We start from the raw sequence: 26,646 nt of genomic DNA on the forward strand, positions 1-26,646 counted from the left end.
ACGGACTAGCAAAGTGCTGAGCCGACTAAAGGCCATGTTGTAGTTCCAACTGTAAGGCTTCCCAAAGCCCAGGTGAATGGACCTTCAAAGCATCCACATTCAAAATAAGACTTCTTTAGAGTTTGTGCTCTGTGACTTCTGACTTTCCGGTTCCCCATACATGGGAGTCATGAGTTTAGAGACATTCCCATGATAGATGCGGTTGGTTAATAGATATTACAATGTACACGGTTTTCACGGTTTAATGAGCTGCTGTTTTCTGTTTCAAAGGGACCCAGCTCTGCACCCTCCACTCCCCCCAAAGCCCTGCTCTCCCATTGCTTCTCCTAAACCACTGAGGCAGACTAATAGGTAAGAGCTTGCCCTTCTGAATGTCTTGCCAGGATGCTGAAGGGAAATGAGAGTAAAAAAAAAAATTGTGACCAGCTTTGTCGAAAGCATGGCTATTCTTCCTGTGTCCGTTCACTAATGAGAGACTCACAGAACTTATAACTCTATCAATATGCATGTGTAATTACTTTTGCTTTAGATAGCGATGGCTATTACCTGTCTTATAGAACTATACCTTTGAAATAGTTGTGGACAAACAGAACTGGAAGTGTTTATATGAAGGCTTCTTATATATTAGCACTTGATATAAATGCATATATATTGTACATATATATATGTATATGTGTGTATATATATATATATATATATCATGTCTATTGAAGTGCATATAAGATTATATTACCTTTCTATTTCCTTGTAATTAAGGGTCCCATTGAGAGCTACATATTTTAATAAAAGACTTAGTTACTCTGTATCACCATTCAAACCCTCAATTATGCTAGAAATACCTTTAGTTACTTGATTTTTTTTAAACTAAAGTATTTTTTATTCATTTCAAAACTATCAAAAACTTTAAAGACTATTCCAAATAACTTATCAATGTATCAAGAAAAGCACACTTTCTGTTCTACTTTGAACTTCTGGAGCTTTATAATTAATGCTTAGAGGCCAAATCAGAAGCTTGGCAGTCTTGCGCAAGTGTCCCTTGAGCCATTTTTCAAGATGGACATCCCATTTTTTCCCATTGTTATTGAGAGATTGAATCCCAGTGTCTCAGTGGAGCCTGAGATGTCGGATCTGCTTGGACGCCTACTTTTGCTTCTTTTGTATTGTTGCCTCTTGAGGAGGATTTCTGACATCATGGAAGACCCAGAACTATTATTATGAAAATACAGAACTATTAGCCATAAGTCACAAGTATAAAAACAGTTTTTTAAAGGAGGATGGATGGCCTGCTAGAAAGCCTGACCAAACAACAGGGGTGTGTGGCACTGTGTGTTCATCCTTAGGGGGTAAAACTCCAGAGCCTCTATCCATAAGTTCCCCGGGCTCTCTGAAATTTTGTCCTTAGGATATTGCATTAATGAGTCAGGGGAATAGTTTTTCACGGAACTAATTAATGGTATGGATTAGGCTCATAACTTTTCATTTCTGCAGCGATTATAATTATCTCATAAGAGCAACTTCTCAGGCTTCCTGTCTTACCTGATTCGTCCTCTCAGTCTTATAGCATTAAGCAATTAAGTCATAATTAGAATAGAGTTTTAAAAAGAAACTGAAATAAGTTGCCCTTGTACCACCTAAGTTCTAAGCTAAAAGCATCGACACTAGAGGGCTGCACATGTTTATGTTCAGAAAAAGCTAAATTCCACAGGAGTTGGTCAAATCCATGTTTACTATTCTCACTTCCTTCTTCCACTAATGATCCAAAAAATAAAATAAAATAAAATTGGGGCAACTTGCCTGTTTTAAAAACTCTGATTGCTTTAATCACAGCATGGTGATTTTAATGAACTGATATGAAAGGGAAGTGTTTTCTATGTAATTAACACATGTCCTCAGGAGAACAAAAAAATGGTTGAATATAGCTCGTGAGAATAAGCAAGAATGCATAAGTAGGTCAACCTCAGTCTGAGGAAAGAGAGAAGTCTCATAAATTCTAACAACCTAGCACTGTACCATTCGCAGCTGCCACTCTAACATGGCCCTTCTTGGTATGGTAGAGGTATTTGAAATGTAGACTAATTTCTCTTCTTACCTAAGCAAATGCATTCCTTGGAAGTATTCACATGAAATAAGTCTCTAAGAAAAAAATATTATATTGGTGCCTAACAACAAAAGAATATTCTTGATATTTAAATGTTACATCTTTACCTGATAGAGGTAAGGACAACATGCTTTGATGAATGGAGATAAAATGAACAATGTCTAGGTCAGAAGTGACTAAAATGTACCTTGTGGTTTAAAACACATGAAAAGAAGTTGATATCATAAAATTTGCACCTTGCACATTTTAGACCTTCAAAAAGGGGAATGGATGCATTTTAGCCAATACAAAGAACTAAGGTGAAATTTGTTGTCAAATAATATAACATATATTCCTGAACATAACTGTCATCTCGTACATATAAATTTAACATGGAGGAGTTCCTTACCTAACAGGCATTATTTTTAAAATCTAGGCAGATACATGCAGCTACAGCGGGGCCATGTGGAGAAACAGAAAGACATGCTGAAAGAAATATAAGGTACCAACAAGTTCTGTCTGCATGTAGTTAATTGTGCCAATGCTAAAGCATGCTTTGTTGGAGTGCTTTAAAATAATAAATTAGATGCCATCAGTTTTCTTGCCAGCTTTAGCTATAATGAGTAAACTGTTTGTTTTTGAGACAAGGTTTCACTATGTAGCCTTAGCTGGCCTAGAACTTGCTATGTAAACAGGGCCAGCATCCACCTGCCTCTGCCTCCAGGGTGCTGGTATTAAAATGAGATCCCGAGCCTGCCTAGGTAACACACATTTTTGTAGGTTCTTTTTCTTTACCATCACAAATGCAGAATTGTCTGAACACATGGACAGCATGAGATGAAACCCTTGAAGGGAGGAAGCTGGCTGATCTCTGTGTTCCCTGTAATTGCCTTGAGACGTTGGGCACCATCGCTGTAGTATTTTTGCTTAGTTGAACTTGGCTTTCCATTGGTTCCCGCTGTAGGCGATACTCAGCCTCTCTTGCAGGGTCAGGCCAGCTTCACACAGCCTGCGGATGGAAGCATTTTCCAAGACTCTGTTCTCCCCACCACAGTCCTGATTCACTCCCGGTTTCTACGCCCTGCTTAGTCTCAAATTCACTATGGATACGTTTGGCTGCGTTTCTTCTTTATTATTTAGGAAAAACAATAGCTTTCAGAAATACTTTTTAAAGCCGTGCATGGTGGCCCATGCCTGTAACCCCAGCCCTTAGGAGGCAGGAGCAAGAGGATTATTGCAAGTGTGAGGCTATTCTGGTAAACACAGTGAGTTCTAAGGACAGTTGGGGCTACATAGAGAATGCTGAGTATAGGAGAAATAGTCTTCCATAGGGAAGAGCATTCTCATTGGTTATCCAAACGGTCAACCTTAAAAGCATACATGCAAGTGACATTATAAAGATTGAGTAGCTTGTGATTAATGTACAATTAATGGGAAAGAAGCTCATGAATCTGAAAAAGAGATTATGATCTAAAAAAAAATATGTAAGAAATTGCTTTACTGCTGTTGTTACTCTTGTCTAGCCTTTAATGGCTGACCCATCTCTCCAGCCCAGAAATGGTTTTGCAAAAAATAAAATAAAATAAAATAAAATAAAATAAAATAAAATAAAAATCACAACATAGGTATTTTATAATTTCATAATTTCATCAATATAATAAAATTTCTTTTGTGTCATCCCTTTGACTCTCGGAAGGGTCAGAAGGTTGAGGCACTGTTCAGGTGACACACACACCTTACACTTGGGGGGAGTCTGACTGGTCTGTGCTTATAAGTTTTATAAAACTTGTCACCTCTCACATTGTGTTGCATGTGGCATGTGATGTCTCTGCATCTTCTGTGAGAGTTCAGAGGTCTAGGCCACTGATGGTACTCGGTGGTGATGGAGGATGCTCATGCCTGTGTGCACCATGCATGGACACCTGAGTGGTGATGAAGGATGCTAGTATCTGTGTGTACCATGCATGGAGACCTGAATGATGATGAAGGATGCTCATGCCTGTGTGTACATGCATGGAGACCTCAGTGGTGATGGAGGATGCTCATGCCTGTGTGTACCATGCATGGAGACTTGAGTGGTGATGAAGGATGCTAGTGTCTGTGTGTACCATGCATGGAGACCTGAATGATGATGAAGGATGCTCATGCCTGTGTGTACCATGCATGGAGACCTCAGTGGTGATGGAGGATGCTCATGCCTGTGTATACCATGCATGGAGACCTGAGTGGTGATGAAGGATGCTAGTGTCTGTATGTACCATGCATGGAGACCTCAGTGGTGATGGAGGATGCTCACGCCTGTGTGTACCATGCATGGAGACCTGAGTGGTGATGAAGGATTCCAGTGTCTGTGTGTACCATGCATGGAGACCTCAGTGGTGATGGAGGATGCTCATGCCTGTGTGTGCCATAGACTCTCCTGTCCTTCATCAGAAATTCTAGGAAGCTTAGCCTGGCAATGGAGCTTCACCCACTGACCTGCTTCTCTTTCTGTTCACCGAAGGACTGAGGATCTCGATGACATCATCAGGGTGGCGGCTGCACTTCAGAAAACTGACAAGGGGTGAGGTTTGAGAGTTCCAGGCCTGATCCCCCCCGCCCTGTTCTTTGTGATCTAAAGCTAGTCAGTGCCTCTGTTATTTCTAAATGTGAGCCAATACCCAGTGCTGTTTGTTGTATATGACTAAGAAGGAAAGCGTCCCAGTGTCTCTGTAAGTACCCACACAGAGTGGCTGGTACTGACATGGATGGATGGCCATCTTCATCCTCCTCTGAGTCTACTCATCCTTGTGACCTCAGATCCCAGCCACACCTCCAGTTCTGCGTTCTCATCCTTAGCCTAGTTATCCAGTGATTTTTGCCCTTTGCATCCCCATTTCAAATATCCTGGGACCACGTTCACCTTTCTTCACAGATGAGCTATTTTCTGCTTCTGACCTTCCACACCTGTAGGCTCGACCTTCTAAAATCATTCTTGGTTCTTCCACCCCTTCCCCCCTCCATGTCGTATAGGTGTGTATAACCTAAAAGTCTACAGTGTCTCTTGTACATACAAGGCTTATGCCGGTTCACGGCCTCACTGAGTCCGGGATAAGAGACCAGCATGCCTATTCTTCTCATTCACTTACACTCCTTTAGCCTCTCGTTCTTCTGCCCATTTATGCCAATGGATGCCACAAAGCTTCCTATAAATACCTGCCACGGCTCCCACGTGTAAATACATGCTATAGTTGCATATGACTGTTTGCTAACCTAGACCAAGGACAATTTGGTTCCAGAATCATTTCTGACTTCACCCACTTATTTATCCCATATTCCACACCAGCACGGACCTCTTTCTTTCTACAGTTTCTTGACCCGCTTGTTTCTGCCCCTTTCACACAGTGATCTTTACCAGTCTTGGTGCCACTACATCCATCTATCCAAATCCTATTGTTTTTCAAGATCCAGGTCATCACAAACCCCCTACCCTGTGAAGTCTTCCTTGTGTGATCCAGTGAGTGCCACTCTTCCTGCCTCAGTGACAAAAGCCCAGCTCTCTCTACTGCATAATGCCTAGCCACACTTGCTTTTGTTATCCGTATAAACATGCCATCATCTCTTTAACCTCATCCTCATCCCTTTCATCATCACCAGCAGCAGGGAAGATATTTTGTCTTAGTCACCAGAGAATACTCACACACTAATATAAATCTTTGTCCAAAGGAGTAATGTGTCAAGATCCTGGATACAAATATTTCATTGTTTTAATCCCAAACACGAGAAGCTTTCCCCTGTTTAACGTAATTAAACAACGAGAAGAATTTACTGGCGTTCATCTCACTAAAAACCAAAACAAACAAACAAACAAAAAATAAAAAAGGCTGGACAAGCCGCAAGCTGCAAGCCGCACATACCTTCAATGCCAACATTTAGGAGGCTCAGAAAGAAGGCCAGCTTGGAGTACAGGGTGAGACCCTCTCTCACCAAATACCATGACTTAACCAGACAGGAAAACAACTCCGTTTTCTGTGCAGTTAATAGGCACTTTGACTTAGCAGAAGACTAGATAGGATCTACGTGTGTCAAGTCTGATTTTTCTTCCATTTGAGAGCCTGTATTTCTTTTTTTTTCATTATTCTTTTAAAATTTTATTTTATTAGATATTTTCTTTAATTATATTTCAAATGCTATCCTGAAAGTTTCCTATACCCTCCCCACACCCTGCTCCCCTACCCACTCACTCCCACTTCTTGGCCCTGGCATTCCCTTGTACTGGGGCACATAAAGTTTGCAAGACCAATGGGCCTCTCTTTCCAGTGATGGCCGACTAGGCCATCTTCTGCTACATATACAGCTAGAGATATGAGCTCTGGGGGTACTGGTTAGTTCATATTGCTGTTCCACCTATAGGGTTGCAGACCCCTTCAGCTCCTTGGGTACTTTCTCTAGCTCCTCCATTGGGGGCCCTGTGTTCCATCCTATAGATGACTGTGAGCATCCACTTCTGTATTTGCCAGGCACTGGCATAGCCTCACGAGACAGCTATATCAGGGTCCCTTCATCAAATTCTTGCTGGCATATGCAATAGTGTCTGGGTTTGGTGGCTGATTATGGGATGGATCCCCAGGTGGGGTAGTCTCTGGATAGTCCATTCTTTCTTCTTAGCTCCAAACTTTGTCTCTGTAACTTCTTCCATGGGTATTTTGTTCCCTATTGTAAGGAGGGATGAAGTATCCACCCATTGGTATTTCCTCTTCTTGATTTTCTTGTGTTTTGCAAATTGTATCTTGGGTATTCTAAGTTTCTAGGCTAATATCCACTTATCAGTGAGTGCTTATCTAGTGACTTCTTTTGTGATTGGGTTACCTCACTAAGGATGATATCCTCCAGATACATCCATTTGCCAAAGAATTTCTTAAATCCATTGTTTTTAATAGCTGAGTAGTACTCCATTGTGTGAATGTACCACATTTTCTGTATCCATTTCTCTGTTGAGGAACATCTGAGTTCTTTCCAGCTTTTGGCTATTATGAATAAGGCTGCTATGAACATAGTGGAGCATGTGTCCTTATTACCAGTTGGAACATCTTCTGGGTATATGCCCAGGAGAGGTATTGTTGGATCTTCTAGTAGTACTATGTCCAATCTTCTGAGGAACCTCCAGACTGATTTCCAGAGTGGTTGTACAAGCCTGCAATCCCACCAGCAATGGAGGAGTGTTCCTCTTTCTCCACATCCTCACCAGCATCTGCTGTCACCTGAATTTTTGATCTTAGCCATTCTGACTGGTGTGAGGTGGAATCTCAAGGTTGTTTTGATTTGCATTTCCCTGATGATTAAGGATGTTGAACATTTTTTCAGGTGCTTCTCAGCCAGTCAGTATTCCTCAGTTGAGAATTCTTTGTTTAGCTCTGAACCCCATTTTTTAATGGGGTTATTTGAATTTCTGGAGTTCAGGTTCTTGAGCTCTTTGTATATATTGGATATTAGTCCCCTATCAGATTGGTGAAAATTCTTTCCCAATCTATTGGTGGCCTTTTTGTCTTATTGACAGTGTCTTTTGCCTTACAGAAGCTTCGCAATTTTATGAGGTCCCATTTGTCAATTCTTAAGATCCTGTATTTCTGATATTATGAATTTACTTTGAAGTATACTCTTCAGTACTGGGGCTTAAGCCTAGGCCGTACACACGATGAGAAAGCAGTCAGTCATGGAGATTTCCTCAGCTTCTTTTTCCATTTTTTGTTTCAAACCAGAGTCTCTTTAAGTTTCCCAGTCATGACTTGAACTCACTCTGTAGCATAAGCAGGTTGTAAATTGGTGATGCTTTTTAGCTATAACTTTCTGAGTATCTATGATCACAGGTTTGCTTGGCCATGTCCAGGTGAAGACTTTGTTTTTAATAACAGGGGAAGAAGTTTTCTTTTAGAGATTGGGATGGTGAAGGCAAGCCATGTGAGTGACACTGAGGATCAATGACCTTGTGGTGTGAGTCACTCCACACAGGGAGAGCAGAAGCTGGCTGGCTTTCCTGCCCCTGACCCCCAGCCACAGGCACACTGCTCATGGAGACAAGCCTGCACCAGAGAGAACTGCTGCTTTCAGAGTAATGTTTTCTGGGCACGCCAAAGGCAAGAGAGAGAGCTTCACTCTCCCAGCTGCTCTTTGTGGAATAGAGAGCCATTGCTATCTGATGAAGGGCATTTAACTTGTTGCAAAGACAATGGTGAAAATTAATATCAAAAGCTTTTTATTAATTTACAGACATTTTGAAAGCTCAGGCTCTTTCTTCAGAACACTGCCTCTCTGGTGTTTCATTTAGCACAGAGCATCTTTCTTGTGGTTTATGCTAATTTTCTTGTGATAAACAATAGGGAACTTGACTCCTGAAAAATCTCATCAATGTGACTCATGAAAGTCGCAAAGGCCTGGGATTGGAATGTACAGGATTCTTACAGTTGCTCTTTCACTTGGGCTGGAAACAAATTTTCAGCCAGCCTCTGCATATCAGGTAGCATTGTAAGCAAGACACAGTAATAGCACACCATGTTTGAGCACCAGACAAGGTTTTTTTCCCCATTAGGTTAGAACATTATTCTTCTTCCTCTTCAGTCGGGGCCAGAAACTGTCATGAAAACATTTCAGTGTTCATTCTCAACTTTCAGTTTTATCATTAAACGTATAATGTTTCTTTAAATGAGTCATCTATGTATTGGAGGATTTCTGAGAGGGCTGTCCTAGCCAGTTCTTCGGGAAATAGTGGTTCACCTGGCATCTTCACCACACAAAACAGGCTCATCCACTATATCTCTCTGAAGCTGAGACAGTGCCTTGCTGTTTATAAATTCAATTGAAAAGGTAAATATAGCAAGCATGTGTTCCATGAAAAATATTGGCAAGGTGTTATTTATTATAATGGCTAAGATTAGGTGAACATTTAGGACTTCTTATGCATTATGCTCAGAACTGTATATTAACTTATTGGGTCCTTTAAAAGATGAACATTATTATTCTTATTATTTTACCTATGGGGCAATTGTATCAACATGAGCTGCAGAAATTCACTCAGGTCACCAATGAGCTGTGGAGTTTTTTAGATGGCAAGGTAGATGTTGTAGCCTTAGAAACTTGAGGATGTAAATACTGGTCTCCTGGTCAACCCAAGAGATGACTCAAGAAGAACGTTAACGAAATCTGGAGACACATATGACTTGTAGCATCAAGGAGAGAGAGCCAAGATGTATGGATGGAACCAGTGAATGAGGAAGACAGAGAGGAAAGGAAGGAGGAAGAGAATCTGGGGGAAGGCATACTGTGGAGAGCACATGGGAGGAAGCAATAGAGGAAGCTCTCAGGGAGCACCCTACCCCAGGCTTCATGCCTGGGGAGGAAGCTGAGCCCATGGTCTTAAGAGGAATTCACCAACCATAAGCATAACTTAAATAGGCCGTTCCTGAGAAGAAAGGGGCTTTGCAGTTCTCCAATATGGAAGCAGGCTTGCAAGTTTACTTAACTTACTATGATCTTTGAGTAGACTTGGAGAAATCGTTACTTTCCGTGCAGCTACACTGTGTGTGAATAGAATTTACAATTAGCCAGTGGACCCGTGCTTGTTGATTCAGCTAAAAGTGAATATTAAACAGCTACCTAAAGGCAATGTGCTAAAGATCGGCGCGATGCATTGTAGAGTACAGTTCTGAATTTTCAGTAGCATGTACGGGAAGGAACCTTAACACGCAGCAGGAAGACAATTGTGATCATTATAATATACAGTAAAGTGGAGTCCCACAAAGCAGACACAAAACCCCACGTGCTGCAAGAGATCCAAACACAGGGGAGACTTCGGCTGATGGGCCAGGACAGGCTTCTCAGCCTGGTGTCAGGAGCACCTTGACGGATTAGTAGTTTCACAGATAATTAACGTGAGGCATGTGTTCTCTTTCTGAGCACTCGCAGTTATTTTAAGGTGAATCTGCACGTCGACTCTGGGAATGGTATATAACTAATATTAGATTCTGTTTTCTCTTCCCAAAGTGAAGAATTGGATAATCTCATCAGAATGAACAAAAGCTTGAACAGGTGAGGTTTCAAACGGTCTGCTGCTCACTTTGTTATTAAGTTGAACATTGTGACTTCTTGTATCAACTTGTCAGAATTAAAAACACCGTTCTGATTTTCAAGTAGGAGGACCAAAGTATCTGACTAGTTATTAATATCTCACCAATCTTGGATAAAATCTAGCAGAAATAATCGAACAGATATGAAAGTCTGAAAGTACTAATATCTAAGTGTCTTTGATTTTCATGTTCCATGAAATTTAAGGTAGTTACATGTTTAACACAAATCACAGTTTCTGGTATCATATATACATATACAGACACACTTTTATTTGATTGCAGAGTATTTTGAGTTTAGTTACTTCAGAACCCACTAATATCTTTGTTATTATTATCCCCCTGTTTTGAAACACTTGCAATTGCAAGACAAAACATTCTAGGAGAGACAAATGAATGACAGAGATAGAAAGGGTTGGCAAATACCAAAGGGAAGGACCAAAAAAAGATGTGACCACTGGTTTCCTTGCTCTAAGGCTATGAGATATGGTTCTCATATGCTGTTTTGAAGATAGCAAGTCACCTAGATTTGCTGCTCTTCAGGTTTATCATCTTTACAGACAGGAGTTTTTAAATCAGGAGTCACAGAGGCGGGTGTGGGTGAATGGATGTGGCTGACCTCAGAAGGCGTAAGCAGTGGAGCAACCAGGGGGGAACAAGAGAAAATGTCTGCCCAACAGCATCCCAGCATCACCTGAAAATCTACATGTGGATATGAAGCCAGTGTTGCAGGGCCTTTTCAGGAGATCCCAAAACATCACAATCTTGCATCATAGATAGCTCTATAAGAAGTACTGACTCATGTTAAAAGGAAGTATGCAGTTTTTTTGGGAGAAGTGTACACGGGAGGGATTGTAGAGAGTAAAAGAAAAATGATGTGTGATTGTATGTTAGTTTCAATAATATAAAGAAAGAAGACAGGGCCTGTTAAGAGCACTTGCTGTTCTTTCAAAGGACCTGCACCCACATCACGGCTACTGACATTTACAGCTACCAAGGGGTGCACATGATACACAGACATGCTGGCAGACAGAACACCCCAACACATAAAGATATATGAAACCAAAACTGTTTAAAAAGAATACAAAATAAAATAAAATAAAAAGGAAACATGTCGTGCATCCAAACAGCGTATCGACAGTCTTAACATGGCCTGGGTAGCCCCAGCTTGTCTCTTTGGCTTCATTTTCTCTCAGGCTTTCTGTAATTTAAGTTGAAGTTCAGGAAAACACCCGTGTGGAATAGAGTTTCCAGAACTCTAGCTCATCTTTCCCAGGCAGCTTCTACTTTACATGAAAACTGGTGTATGCTTTTTATAGTTAAGCATCTGTCATTATTACTGATGAGATTTTTAAAAAATCCATATCTTTAAAGAAACCAAGGTCTCGATGGCCTCTTCCGAGCAAACCTGAAGGCACAGCAATTGGACAAAAGGTAAGTGGGCCTGTTGCTCTGGACAGCCTGTGTTCCAGACTGCCTGCCTTGCTCCTTCAGATGGTGATGGTGCTGGGAAGGGAGCCGCAGCCTCTGGCAGGCGAGCACTCCAGCAGATGGGCGAGCTCTCGGCATTGCACATTTGGTTTAGACATAATTGCCCGGAATGATATCTGCTCTTCCATTCAATGAGAGAAAATGAGCAATTCATAGAAAATGTTTATTATAGTTGACCTTTCAAGATACCACACAATCTCACAGTTTTTTATTGCAATTCTTTTTTGTTTCCAGAGCCCAGAGTCTTGAAAGTCTGATCTATATGAACACACAGATGGACAGAGATGGCAAAGGGTAAGATTCCGGTCAAGGCAGACCACTTAGAGTCATTTGATTGCCTTCTGTTGTCATCAGGAAGCCCCTTTCTCTGCCAGGGTTGGGGGTTTGGTAGCACAAGCTTTGGGTAAGTCTCAAGGAAGACTGGTGCTCAATATTGGTTCTGCTACCATCATGATGTCAGTGACCTAGTCAATTAGCTTAACCTCCAGGGACTCGTTTCCTCATCCCATAAGAAGTGTCCAACCTAGGTGACCTCTATACACACTTTCATAGACAGAAAATGAAAGAGACCCAACTTGGTACCATAGGAAGCTTAGGGACCAAGCATATTGGCCACAAGGCATGTTGGTTCTGGGAATGGAGCTGCTGATTCCTGTCATCTTTAGATGACAAAAGTCACTTCTTAGATGGAATCCTGGTCACGTTTCATATGTTGATCTTTGCATAGGTATCTTAATGTTGCAAGACACTGAATTTTCTTTTCTTTCTTTTTTTTTTTTTTGGTTTTTCGAGACAGGGTTTTTCTGTGTAGCCTTGGCTGTCCTGGAACTCACTCTGTAGACCAGGCTGGCCTCGAACTCAGAAATTCGCCTGCCTCTGCCTCCCAGGTACTGGGATTAAAGGTGTGTGCCACAATGCCCAGCTGCTGAAAATTTTTGTAGTGGGTAAACTGATGATTAATAACTAAAGTAGTAGCTTTTGAGAGACGAACTTACAATTTTAGACTGATGATGACAAGCCAGAAAATTGGCTCTTTGTTACTGATATTTTTTTTAAATATTGAAAGAAATCAAAATCCCATCAGTCTCATTAAATAAAATTTCCGAGCAGTAAAGAGTGACAGAGGATTTATGAGACTTCTATCATTCATCCCCAGACTGGACACCTACTTTGTATGTGGCTAGATTTATTAAACTTTCTTTTATAAGATGACAATTATTTCTGATGTTACGTTTATTTTTACAAACCATTTGTCTGTGCCACTGTGTACATGGGATGGTACCCTGGTTTTCCAAGGCAACCCTGCCAGGTACATTCCCAGTTTTCTGATGTATAACACACAGCATCGTCTGTATGATGGGAACTTCTCCCAGTGAGAGGCACGCAGGCGGGCTGGTTCACTATAGGTGACTGCCTCCTCCAAATGGAGAACTTGGGTGGAAAGCAGTTCTACAGAGTCGACTTGTGTTTTAGAGGAGAACGTGAGATTCCAGACAAGGAACATAGAGAGCTCCAAACGAATTTAGAAAAGACAAAAATTGGGGTGAGCCTTACTTTACCTGTCATGGTGTGGACTGTGAAGGAGGAAGGGCAGTGACTTGTAATGTCGCACAATGACACCTGAGTAAGTGACCTGAGAGGTATAGGAGGGAGAGTGTCCTCATTTCTTGTCCTTATTCCATTCTCCCATCTGATATAGTGAACGAGCTTAATATACCAATAATTTTTTTTTCGAGACAGGGTTTCTCTGTATAGCCCTGCTGGTTGTCCTGGAACTCACTTTGTAGACCAGGCTGGCCTCGAACTCAGAAATCCACCTGCCTCTGCATCTGCCTCTCAAGTGCTGGGATTAAAGGCGTGCGCCACCACGCCCGGCCAATAATTTTTAATCATAGTGAAACCAATCAGAGATGGAAACGCCAGTGTGCAGCACTCGGTTGGCTGTGTAGTGTTAGGGATTAGCTTTCAATTCTTTCTTCTAAGAGAGGGTCTTGTCATTTACATCCGGTAAGTCTCAAACACACAGTCGTCCTGCCTCATCTTCTCAGGTGCTTGGATTATGGGTGTAGCCAACCTCTAGTTTCTGGTACATGAAAGATCCACTCTCTGTGATCAGTTTGCACAAGGCATTGCAGTCCGACTATGGTTATTTCCACTCTTCAAGGTGGCCTTAGTCCTTTTAAGGAAACCTTTATGGGACACAACGTCTCCAAGTCCTCAAAATATTCCCATTTAATGTGTTGATCAATAATTGATTTCTACCTAGCATGACTGAGATTTTATGCTTAAGTAGGACAAAAATCTTCATCGGCATATTAAACTTGTCCTCCGTCTAATCTATCCTCCCAAAAGAAAAGGCTACGGCCTGGTGGGAGAGTTTGCTTTTAAACGGATTGAGTTGTAACTGAGTGGGGTGGTTGATATCAAGGTGTTGCCACTTGAATTAGGTATTTCTAAGAATTACCAATGCTTTAGGCCCTGCATCTCATTCTTGCTGTGAGAAATCTGCAGCTCTCCTAAGAGATTCTCATCATACCACTGAGTTTCTCTCAAATGCTTTTTCCCCTCAATCCCAATGCTGTAAAGAAGTCAAGCCTTCGGGAGCCTTAAGAAAATCAACCAAAGGGCTGACCCCGACAGAGGGTAAGTAGACATCTTCATTGGTGGATTCTTTCTCTTGCCTCTCAGGCCTCGCCAGAACCCAGGGCTTTATTCTTATTTTCTGCCACAGATGAACTCTTTAGCTGCATCAGAGATGGTGGGTCAAAGGGAATACAATCCGTGCCATCTCTGAAGGATGGCCATGCATATCTGCCACCAAATCTTTCATTGTGTGTTTTATTAAATAATTAATGTGAGAATCAAGAAATGTAAGGGAGAATTGCAAAATGAGGGACAGGATGTAAACTTGTTCAAATCCAGTACTGCATTGGAAATTAATGAAGTTAAAAATCGAGAAGATGGGGTGGGGAGACAGATGGCTCAGTCACTAACACGTGTGCCTGCCGTGCAAGCACACGGATATAGGCTTAGATCCTCTCCACCTTTGTGAGAACCTGGTCAGTGTGGAACATCTGAAGCCCTGGCACTTAGGAGAGGGAGACAGGAGGGGAAGTGTGTATGGGATGTTTGGAGTTTGCTGACCAGCCATTGTGACTGAATCTGTGACCTCCAGGTTCAATGAGAAACCTTGTCCCCAAAGGTAAGCCGGAGAGCCGTGAAGTAAGAAACTTAATGTTGACCTCTGGGGTTCACATGCATACACTGTGCACAAGTACCCACATGGACACGTGACATAGACGCAAACGCATAGACACATCACATAAACAAGGTCCTAGTGTAAATAAAGGAAAGGCGGTCTTTCTGGTCAGTTGATTCTAGAAATATCCAATGCCACACTCAGGCGCCTGCTCACTTCCACAGCTGGGTTTACTCATAGCTAAAGCAACTCGGGGAGGAAAGAAAGGGCTTATTCAGCGCACACTTCCTCAGCAATGTTCATTATCCAAGGAAGTCAGGACAGGAGCTCAAACAAGGAAAGCATCTCGCGGCAGGAGCTGATGCTGAGGCCATGTAGGGGTGCTACTCGCTGGCTTGCTCAGCCTGCTTTCCTATAAAACCCAAGGATGGCACCTCTCATAATGGCCTCCCATGAGTCACTAATCAGGAAGATGGCCCACGGGCTTGCCTGCAGTCTAATCATCTCGAGGCATTTTCTCAATTGAGGCTCCCCACCTCACAGGTGACCTTAGCTCATGTCAAGTTGATATAAAACAAATCAACACAGTGGTTTTCAGAGGATATCACAGATATTGCATGTAATTTAACTGGCGTAAGTTTTTTTTTTCCACTGTTTTTTTTATTACATATTTTCCCCAATTACATTTCCAATGCTATCCCAAAAGTCCCCCATAGCGCCCCCCACTTCCCTACCCTCCCATTCCCATTCTTTTGGCCCTGGCATTCCCCTATATTGGGGCATATAAAGTTTGCAAGTCCAATGGGCCTCTCTTTCCAGTGATGGCCGACTAGGCCATCTTTCGATACATATGCAGCTAGAGACAAGAGCTCCGGGGTACTGGTTAGTTCATCATGTTGTTCCAACTATAGGGTTGCAGATCCCTTTAGCTCCTTGGGTACTTTCTCTAGCTTCTCCATTGGGAGCCCTGTGATCCATCCAATAGCTGACTGTGAGCATCCACTCCTGTGTTTGCTAGGCCCCTGCATAGTCTCGCAAGAGACAGCTATATCTGGGACCTTTCAGCAAAATCTTGCTAGTGTATGCAATGGTGTCAGCGTTTAGAAGCTGATTATGGGATGGATCCCTGGATACGGCAGTCTCTAAATGGTCCATCCTTTCATCACAGCTCCGAACTTTGTCTCTGTAACTCCTTCCCTGGGTGTTTTTTTCCCAATTCTAAGAAGGGGCACAGTGTCCACATTTTGGTCTTCATTCTTCTTGAGTTTCATGCGTTTAGCAAATTGTATCTTATGTCTTGGGTATCCTAAGTTTTGGGCTAATATCCACTTATCAGTGAATACATATTGTGTGAGTTCCTTTGTGATTGTGTTACCTCACTCAAGATGATGCCCTCCAGGTCCATCCATTTGGCTAGGAATTTCATAAATTCATTCTTTTTAATAGCTGAGTAGTACTCCATTGTGTAAATGTACCATAATTTCTGTATCCATTCCTCTGTTGAGGGACATCTGGGTTCTTTCCAGCTTCTGGCTATTATAAATAGGGCTGCTATGAACATAGTGGAGCATGTGTCCTTCTTACCGGTTGGGACATCTTCTGGATATATGCCCAGGAGAGGTATTGCTGGATCCTCCGGTAGTACTATGTCCAATTTTCTGAGGAACCGCCAGACTGATTTCCAGAGTGGTTGTACAAGCTTGCAATCCCACCAACAATGGAGAAGTGTTCCTCTTTCTCCACATCCTCGCCAGCATCTGCTGTCACCTGAATTTTTGATCTTAGCCATTCTGACTGGTGTGAGGTGGAATCTCAGGGTTGTTTTGATTTGCATTTCCCTGATGATTAAGGATGTTGAACATTTTTTCAGGTGCTTCTCTGCCATTCGGTATTCCTCAGGTGAGAATTCTTTGTTCAGTTCTGAGCCCCATTTTTTAATGGGGTTATTTGACTTTCTGGAGTCCACCTTCTTGAGTTCTTTATATATATTGGATATTAGTCCCTTGTCTGATTTAGGATAGGTGAAGATCCTTTCCCAATCTGTTGGTGGTTTTTTTGTCTTATTGATGGTGTCTTTAGCCTTGCAGAAGCTTTGTAGTTTCATGAGGTCCCATTTGTCAATTCTCGATCTTACAGCACAAGCCATTACTGTTCTATTCAGGAATTTTTCCCCTGTGCCCATATCTTCAAGGCTTTTCCCCACTTTCTCCTCTATAAGTTTCAGTGTCTCTGGTTTTATGTGAAGTTCCTTGATCCACTTAGACTTGACCTTAGTACAAGGAGATAGGAATGGATCGATTCGCATTCTTCTACATGTTAACAACCAGTTGTGCCAGCACCATTTGTTGAAAATGCTGTCTTTCTTCCACTGGATGTTTTTAGCTCCCTTGTCGAAGATCAAGTGACCGTAGGTGTGTGGGTTCATTTCTGGGTCTTCAATTCTATTCCATTGGTCTATTTGTCTGTCACTATACCAGTACCATGCAGTTTTTATCACAATTGCTCTGTAGTAGAGCTTTAGGTCCGGCATGGTGATTCCACCAGAGGTTCTTTTATCCTTGAGAAGAGTTTTTGCTATCCTAGGTTTTTTGTTATTCCAGATGAATTTGCAGATTGCACTTTCTAATTCGTTGAAGAATTGATTTGGAATTTTGATGGGGATTGCATTGAATCTGTAGATTGCTTTTGGCAAGATATCCATTTTTACAATGTTGATCCTGCCAATCCATGAGCATGGGAGATCTTTCCATCCTCTGAGATCTTCTATAATTTCTTTCTTCAGAGACTTGAAGTTTTTATTATACAGATCTTTCACTTCCTTAGTTAGAGTCACGCCAAGATATTTTATATTATTTGTGACTATTGAGAAGGGTGTTGTTTCCCTAATTTCTTTCTCAGCCTGTTTATTCTTTGTGTAGAGAAAGGCCATTGATTTGTTTGAGTTAATTTTATATCCAGCTACTTCACCGAAGCTGTTTATCAGGCTTAGGAGTTCTCTGGTGGAATTTTTAGGGTCACTTATATATACTATCATATCATCTGCAAAGAGTGATATTTTGACTTCATCTTTTCCAATTTGTATCCCTTTGATCTCCTTTTGTTGTCGAATTGCTCTGGCTAGGACTTCAAGTACAATGTTGAATAGGTATGGAGAAAGTGGACAGCCTTGTCTAGTCCCTGATTTTAGAGGGATTGCTTCAAGCTTCTCACCATTTCCTTTGATGTTGGCTACTGGTTTGCTGTAGATTGCTTTTATCATGTTTAGGTATGGGCCTTGAATTCCTGATCTTTCCAAGACTTTTATCATGAATGGGTGTTGGATCTTGTCAAATGCTTTTTCTGCATCTAACGAGATGACCATGTGGTTTTTGTCTTTGAGTTTGTTTATATACTGGATTACGTTGATGGATTTCCGTATATTGAACCATCCCTGCATCCCTGGGATGAAACCTACTTGGTCAGGATGGATGATTGTTTTGATGTGTTCTTGGATTCGGTTAGCAAGAACTTTATTGAGGATTTTTGCATCAATATTCATAAGGGATATTGGTCTGAAGTTTTCTATCTTTGTTGGGTCTTTTTGTGGTTTAGGTATCAGAGTAATTGTGGCTTCATAGAATGAGTTGGGTAGAGTACCTTCTGTTTCTATTTTGTGGAATAGTTTGTGAAGAACTGGGATTAGATCTTCTTTGAAGGTCTGATAGAACTCTGCACTAAACCCATCTGGTCCTGGGCTTTTTTTGGTTGGGAGACTATTAATGACTGCTTCTATTTCTTTGGGGGATATAGGGTTGTTTAGATCATTAACCTGATCTTGGTTCAACTTTGGTACCTGGTATCTGTCTAGGAAATTCTCCATTTCATCCAGGTTCTCCAGTTTTGTTGAGTATAGCCTTTGATAGAAGGATCTGATGGTGGTTTGGATGTCTTCAGGATCTGTTGTTATGTCTCCTTTTTCATTTCTGATTTTGTTAATTAGAATACTTTCCCTGTGCCCTCTAGTTAGTCTGGCTAAGGGTTTATCTATCTTGTTGATTTTCTCAAAGAACCAGCTCCTTGATTGGTTGATTCTTTGAATAGTTCTTCTTGTTTCCACTTGATTGATTTCGCCCCTGAGTTTGATTATTTCCTGCCGTCTACTCCTCTTGGGTGAATTTGCTTCCTTTTGTTCTAGTGCTTTTAGGTGTGTTGTCAAGCTGCTAATGTGTGCTCTTTCTAGTTTCTTTTTGGAGGCACTCAGAGCTATGAGTTTTCCTCTTAGAAATGCTTTCATTGCGTCCCATAAGTTTGGGTATGTTGTGGCTTCATTTTCATTGAACTCTAAAAAGTCCTTGATTTCTTTCTTTATTCCTTCCTTGACCAAGGTATCATTGAGAAGAGTGTTGTTCAGTTTCCACGTGAATGTTGGCTTTCTATTATTTATTTTGTTATTGATGATCAGCCTTAGTCCATGGTGATCTGATAGGATGCATGGGACAATTTCAATGTTTTTGTATCTGTTGAGTCCTGTTTTGTGCACAATTATGTGGTCAATTTTGGAGAAGGTACCATGAGGTGCTGAGAAGAAGGTGTATCCTTTTGTTTTAGGGTAAAATGTTCTGTAGATATCTGCCAGATCCATTTGATCCATAACTTCTGTTAGTTTCACTGTGTCCCTGTTTAGTTTCTGTTTCCATGATCTGTCCATTGGTGAAAGTGGTGTGTTGAAGTCTCCCACTATTATTGTATGAGGTGCAATGTGTGCTTTGAGATTTACTAAAGTTTCTTTAATGAATGAGGCTGCCTTTGTATTTGGAGCATAGATATTCAGGATTGATAGTTCCTCTTGCAGGATTTTACCTTTGATGAGTATGAAGTGCCCCTCCCTGTCTTTTTTGATGACTTTGGGTTGGAAGTCAATCTTATCTGATATTAGAATGGCTACTCCAGCTTGTTTCTTCAGACCATTTGCTTGGAAAATTGTTTTCCAGCCTTTCATTCTGAGGTAGTGTCTATCTTTTTCTCTGAGATGAGTTTCTTGTAAGCAGCAAAATGTTGGGTCTTGATTGTGTAGCCAGTTTGTTAGTCTATGTCTTTTTATCGGGGAGTTGAGTCCATTGATATTAAGAGATATTAAGGAAAAGTAATTGTTGTTTCCTGTTATTTTTGTTGTTAAAGTTGGCATTCTGTTCTTGTGGCTGTCTTCTTTTAGGTTTGTTGAGGGATTACCTTCTTGTTGTTTCTAGGGCGTGGTTCCTGTCCTTGTATTGGTTTTTTTCTGTTATTATCCTTTGAAGGGCTGGATTCGTGGAGAGATAATGTGTGAATTTGGTTTTGTCGTGGAATACTTTGGTTTCTCCATCTATGTTAATTGAGAGTTTGGCTGGGTATAGTAGCCTGGGCTGGAATTTGTGTTCTTTTAATGTCTGTATAACATCTGTCCAGGATCTTCTGGCTTTCATAGTCTCTGGTGAAAAATCTGGTGTAATTCTGATAGGCTTGCCTTTATATGTTACTTGGCCTTTTTCTCTTACTGCTTTTAGTATTCTATCTTTATTTAGTGCATTTGTTGTTCTGATTATTATGTGTCGGGAGGTATTTCTTTTCTGGTCCAGCCTATTTGGAGTTCTGTAGGCTTCTTGTATGTTCATGGGCATCTCTTTCTTTAGATTTGGGAAGTTTTCTTCTATAATTTTGTTGAAGATGTTTGCTGGTCCTTTGAGTTGAAAATCTTCATTTTCATCCACTCCTATTATCTGTAGGTTTGGTCTTCTCATTGTGTCCTGTATTTCTTGGATGTTTTGAGTTAGGATCTTTTTGCATTTTCCATTTTCCTTGATTGTTGTGCTGATGTTCTCTATGGAATCTTCTGCACCTGAGATTCTCTCTTCCATCTCTTGTATTCTGTTGCTGATGCTTGCATCTATGGTTCCAGATTTCTTTCCTAGGGTTTCTATCTCCAGTGTTGCCTCATTTTGGGTTTTCTTTATTGTGTCTACTTCCCTTTTTAGGTCTAGTATGGTTTTGTTCATTTCCATCATCTGATTGGATGTGTTTTCCTGTTTCTCTTTAAGGACTTCTACCAGTTTGGTTGTGTTTTCCTGTTTTTCTTTAAGGACTTGTAACTCTTTAGCCATGTTCTCCTGTAGTTCTTTAAAGTCCTTCTTGATGTCCTCTACCATCATCATGAGATATGCTTTTAAATCCAGGTCTAGTTTTTCAGGTGTGTTGGGGTGCCCTGGACTGGGCGAAGTGGGAGTGCTGGGTCCTGATGATGGTGAGTGGTCTTGGTTTCTGTTAGTAAGATTCTTACCTTTACCTCTCGCCATCTGGTAATCTCTGGAGTTGTTATAGTTGTCTCTGTTCAGAGGTTGTTCTTCTGGTGATTCTGAGTATCCTCTGTCAGCAGACCTGGGAGACAGGCTCTCTCCTCTGAGTTTCAGTGGTTAGAGCACTCCCTGCTGACAAGCTTTCCTCTTAAAGGGAAGGTGTACAGATATCTGGCGTTTGGACCTCCTCCTGTACAGACTAAGTTCGGCGGAGTCCCGGAGCCAAGATGGCGCTCCCTGCAGGGCAGGTCACTGTCCTCCGGCTGGGAGGGTGCCGGATGTCTGCGGCCCCAAAAGGGTGCTGCCTCAGCGGCTCTGTGGCTCCCGCCTGTCCCAGAAGCTGTCTGCCTCTGTGGTCCTCACTCTAACCTGTACAGACTAAGTTCGGCGGAGTCCGGCGTAAGTTTTTTAAATCGAAAATTCATACAATTTGTTCTGATTACTGTTTTTTTCTCCCCCATTTCATCACAGATTCCCCCACCTCCTCAACACCTTTCTCTCCTTTTTTCTCTCTTTCTCTCTTTCTTTCTCTTTATTTCAAAACAAACAGGTGAAAAAACAGAAAAAAATAACGACGAAAAAGCACAAGAAAACATACACATACATACAACACATACACATACATCCTATGAAAACAAAAAATCAAAAATTATAATATATCAGCAAAAGACAAAAAAAATAAGATAAAAATGTTCAATATAAGACATAAACAAAAACAAAAGAATTCTACAAAAACACTGAGTTCACTTTGTGCTGGGCATGGAGCCTACCCTTAAGAGTGATTTATAGACCCAGTGACACTCCATTGGAGAAAACTAATTTTCCCTTTGCAAGCAAGATCAGAGGTAGCTTCTTGTTTAGAGCTGGGATGTAATGGTCCGCTTCCTCCTCGGTGCTGGGATCCCACCTGGCTTGGCTCTGAGCACTCACCCACCGTCTGTATGAGTTCATCTGTGTGTGAGTGTTCCCGTGTGTGAAAGACACTATCTCCTCGGTGCTGACGTAAGTTTTGATGACTTTTTTTTTCCCCTAAAGAAGCCAAGATCTCAGATCAGTTATCAGAACGCATGCCACAGCTGAGAGAAGCGGCAGAAGGTGAGCACTGCCTAGACGTCCCTGAGACTCAGGCTTCTTCTGTTGACTAACAACTTCCGTGGTGTGGAGGGAGTCACAACTTCGAACCTGTCCTCGATCTTACGTGTCTTATTTCTGCAGTCCTGTTATTCGGTTTGAAGACTGTATTGTGATTGTATCTAAACATATTTATATACAGCACAACAAAATCTTGGAGATTTACTTAACTATATCACATAGTCAATTTTATACTAAAATAAATTTTATATCAGAATAATAATTTTCTCCAATGAAATAATAGCTTAGTAATAGTTCAATGAGTTTGTCATTAAAAATGTAAGAATTGATGATATCTTCTATGGAAATGTCATGAATCTAATCCAAACATTCTTTTCATAAGAGGTAAAGATCTTGATAGTGTCATGAAGATCAGCCCCAAAGGACATGAAAGTACCACTGGGTATGTCTCACTAATGTCTCTAATTCTGATTTCTGCATAATGATCAGAAGGCAAATGATTTGAATTTTTAACTTCTCAACCATATTTTAAAGTATGGAGTTAGCTAATAAAGGTGGGAGTTATGGCCATTCATGCCTATCGTCCATAAATTATTTATTTTAAGATAATTGTCTCAGTGTTTAATACTGAGTTACTCTGCTGCTTGATTTGGTATTGATTTCTTTTTAAGGATTGATGAGAGTAGACTTTATCTAAAGAATGCAGCTTTGTCTGGTTTCTGAAGTACATTTCCAGGATGACAGAGACAGCCAAGGCAGCTGTGACTAAGGCTCCCTAAGTCACCTCCTCTGAGGATGGTGGTTTCAACCAGCAGTCCAGGGAGAGGTTGGGCCAGTGCCTGGATGGGAATAAGGACCCACTGCTGCAGGCATCATACCCAGTCTCTATTTCTGCTAGCCCTGCACTCACCCCAACCTCCACTGCTTGCTTTGAGCATAGCTTCTCTGGGTTTTTAATGGGACAGCAGTTAGAGCCAGGAAGAAGTGAGCCACTATGTTTCCTACAAGTGATCATGTAGGAAAGTAAACATTGAGGCAACAGATATTTAAAAGGATAGGACATGGGCATGATCAATAGGTTTATATGAGGGCATGCTTTTTTTTTTTAGTATTTCCAATATAGTTAAATTATTATGTTGTTATCAATATTTTCTTCTTATTAAAACAAACAAACAAAAAAAGGAAACTGAATCCATTTGTTCAGTAGCAATTTGTATTCAGTCCATTCCTAGTGGAAAACTTCATCTAACTCACCAGACTTCACTGTGGCCCCTTAGAAGTGATCTAACTGGATGGACCTGAAGACAGGGCTGATTTTGTTTAGTAAGAAGTCTCACGTGTGCTTCCATTCTGAGAACAGAAGAGACAATGCATACGCATGCGTGCTATTAGCAAATTAACAACCGGCCGTAAATGGTTTCAGCCTGAGATACAAGAACTGTCATTTACATTTAGAACTTTAAATGTTCACAGTGGTGTAAAGAGCTTTTCCATTTATCACTTTGTAATTTCTGAGCTATTAGTCATATGATTGGTTGTTTTGTTTTCATGACATTGATTAGAATTCATTTTCTTTTCCAAAGAAAACAAGACCTCGATGGACTGATTAAAGTGAACCCTGACACAAATAAAAATATGAAGAGGTAAGACGTCTGAAGCCCCTGGGCCAGGCATTTATTTGTAAGCACATCTGAAAGCCAGTGCTTATGTTTGGGGCAGTGAATTGATGTTCAAGCCCAAACCGCTCCTTTATTCTCTCAAACACATTTCATTCAGCAGTCTGATATGAATGATATACAGAGTCCTTACCATTTTGTTCTTTGGTGACGTTTGCTGCCTGGTAATTTAAAGAAATTGCAAGACAGTTTTAACTAAGCTTTTTAGCTATATTGTTTCTCTTCGTATTAGTCTATATGTGTATGTATGAGTATTATACATATAAAAGTATGTGGAGGTATATTAGTAGAGGCATGCATAAGAGCATATATGTATATGTGTGTATGCATGGCTATATATGAATATTGTATGTATGTATGTGTGTGTATTCCAGATAGTGTGCATGTGAACTGTATTTTAAAACTGAACTTGTTGCTGCGTAGCTGAAGATGGTGTACCAAACAATTGCATGAACTCTTTTTCACTCAGTTAACTCTGTATATGATACTAATTATTGGTTGTGAGATGTGTCAGCAATGCCCCAAAGGCTAAGCTGGCTGAGCAAAGGCTCAGCTAGCCAAAAGCTGTTGCACGCACTGCCAGGCTGCCATGCTTTTGACCATGTGGCACAGTCAGAGGCACAACACACAGTGAAGAAGGCAAAACAAACAAGTCTCCCACACTTGCTGAGAGGGAAGCCCTGGCCTGTTTGGCTCCGTATGTGGCTCAGGAAGATGACTGAGGTATTAGTGTGAACAGGGAATCTGGAAGCCCTGGTTCAAATTCAGCGCTGGCTAACTATGTCATTGTCCCCACTTACTCAGCATCTTAGTTACTTTTCCATTGCTGTGATAAAGACCAGGACCAAAAGCAACTTGGGGACGAAGTTGCTTTTTTATATTACAGCCCATCTCTAAGGGAAGTCTGGTCAGGAGCAAGCAGGGCAGGAACCGTGAGGTGGGAACTGGTGCAGAGGCTATGACAGAGTGCTGCTTACTGGTGTGCTCCTTGTGGCTTGCTCTGCCCGCTTTCTTACGTTACCCAGGACCACCCACCCAGGGGTGGCACCAGGGGTAGGTGTATCCACATCAATCATCGGTCAAGAAAATGCCACAAAGGTTTGATCATAGGCAAATCTGCTGGGAGCATTTTGGTCAATTAAGGTTTCCTCTTCCAAAAGGACTCTAGCCTGTGTCAAGTTGATATGAAACTAGCTAGCACACTCATCTAATAAAGAGGAATCACAGTATGCTTGTGCTCAGCATGGACTAGACACAAACCATGAATCAGAAGCCAGTGTTAGAAAAAACATTCAGATTAATATTATACATACTGGGCTAGGCAGTCTACATATATTTTAGTTCATCTTGGCATCCAATCTATTTAATATTTATTAGAGCACTTCAAATTGTGACCTATTATTCTTTATATATTGAAATGGGTATGTGTGTACCCAACTGGGTATATGCATATGTGTGTATGTTTTGAATACTTGCTTGCATGTGTGCATCCCTATATAAGCATATGTATGTGTGTACCTATGGAGATATATGCCTGTGTAAGTATGTAGGTAGACATGTACACAAATGTGTACATGTATGTATTTTTTTACAAGTGAATTATTGCATATATATGAATAGTAGTTGGGTGTTCATGTGTGTATGTATACATGAGTGTATACATATGTGAACATATGTACATGTGTAAACACGTGTGATATGTGTTCATATTTGTATATGTGTGTTTTCTATGAACTTTTAAGGAGAGTACTTTTAATTTATGCTTGATATAATGAGACTTTGTAGATATTTTAAATATAAAGTTAGGGGCTTAGTCAGTAACGAGTTCAAGTCTCAGCACCTTGAAAAAGTCAGGCATCGCAGCACAGCCCTGAAATTCCAGTCCTAAGAAGGTACAGTCAGGAGCTACCTGCAGGTAGCTATGCTGTTAGCCTTACCAATTAGTGGGCTCTGCACTCAGTAAAATGTCCTTGTCTCAAAAAAACAACATGAAAATGCTGTAGACATCAACCTCTGGTGTGTACACACACACATGCACGTGTGCTCACACCACACTCACACACACACACTGAGTAAGCTTTCTTCTTCAGTAAAAAGCTTTCACTGTTTTCCATCTCAGGTGGAATAGAACTTTAAATGCTTAGAGACAATCTTTAAAATTTCCTCAATAAAATTCTATCAAATAAACCTGTTCCATTTAGGGTTCATTCTTGCCTTAATTCTGAAACACTGTCACCATATTGTCTTCCTTTCAAATGGGTCACTTTCGGGCTACTGAATGTGATTAAGTCACACACCCTCACTTGTCCTCAGTACTACAAACACAAAATACTCTTTTTAAAGCTCAACATATACTAGTTAACTGACAAATTATAACATTCATTTAGATGTTTGTCTGTGTCCTACCTTTCCCCAGTTTGGAATGAAAGTGCCCAGTAGGCTACTTCTGTGTGTGTCTTGCATACACACATCCCACCACTTGCCAGAGCCTCGTTCATTGGTCTTTGCTATGTGCGGACTGCAAGAATATATAAATTCTGATGATGTATACACTGTGAGTCAATGACTCAATCAGTTACACTTCAAATAGTATATATATCCTTATAATAATTAGATCACCACATTATTTAGTTCACTGTTCTTTATTGACCTTATGCATTAATAATTTATATAACCTTGTACATTATAGGGTTTGTTCAATGTTTAA

At 40.9% G+C, this 26,646-nt stretch overlaps 1 protein-coding gene across 1 annotated transcript in view; it reads left to right on the plus strand.

Annotated features, from left to right (window-relative positions):
- The window catches only part of Scel (sciellin), a 94,689-nt gene that overhangs the window by 35,262 nt on the left and 32,781 nt on the right, over nucleotides 1-26,646 (plus strand). The window contains exons 8-17 of the mRNA XM_085828993.1: nucleotides 271-351; nucleotides 2,514-2,579; nucleotides 4,581-4,640; nucleotides 10,094-10,138; nucleotides 11,548-11,607; nucleotides 11,899-11,958; nucleotides 14,251-14,307; nucleotides 22,207-22,266; nucleotides 22,646-22,705; nucleotides 23,847-23,906. Coding sequence (XP_085685119.1) covers nucleotides 271-351; nucleotides 2,514-2,579; nucleotides 4,581-4,640; nucleotides 10,094-10,138; nucleotides 11,548-11,607; nucleotides 11,899-11,958; nucleotides 14,251-14,307; nucleotides 22,207-22,266; nucleotides 22,646-22,705; nucleotides 23,847-23,906 — 609 coding nt within the window. The remainder of the gene's footprint in view (nucleotides 1-270; nucleotides 352-2,513; nucleotides 2,580-4,580; nucleotides 4,641-10,093; nucleotides 10,139-11,547; nucleotides 11,608-11,898; nucleotides 11,959-14,250; nucleotides 14,308-22,206; nucleotides 22,267-22,645; nucleotides 22,706-23,846; nucleotides 23,907-26,646) is intronic.

The sequence above is a fragment of the Mus caroli genome, unplaced genomic scaffold, assembly GCF_978045245.1.
Source record: "Mus caroli unplaced genomic scaffold, Mus_caroli_1 scaffold_12, whole genome shotgun sequence".
Classification (NCBI taxonomy): Eukaryota; Metazoa; Chordata; class Mammalia; order Rodentia; family Muridae; genus Mus; species Mus caroli.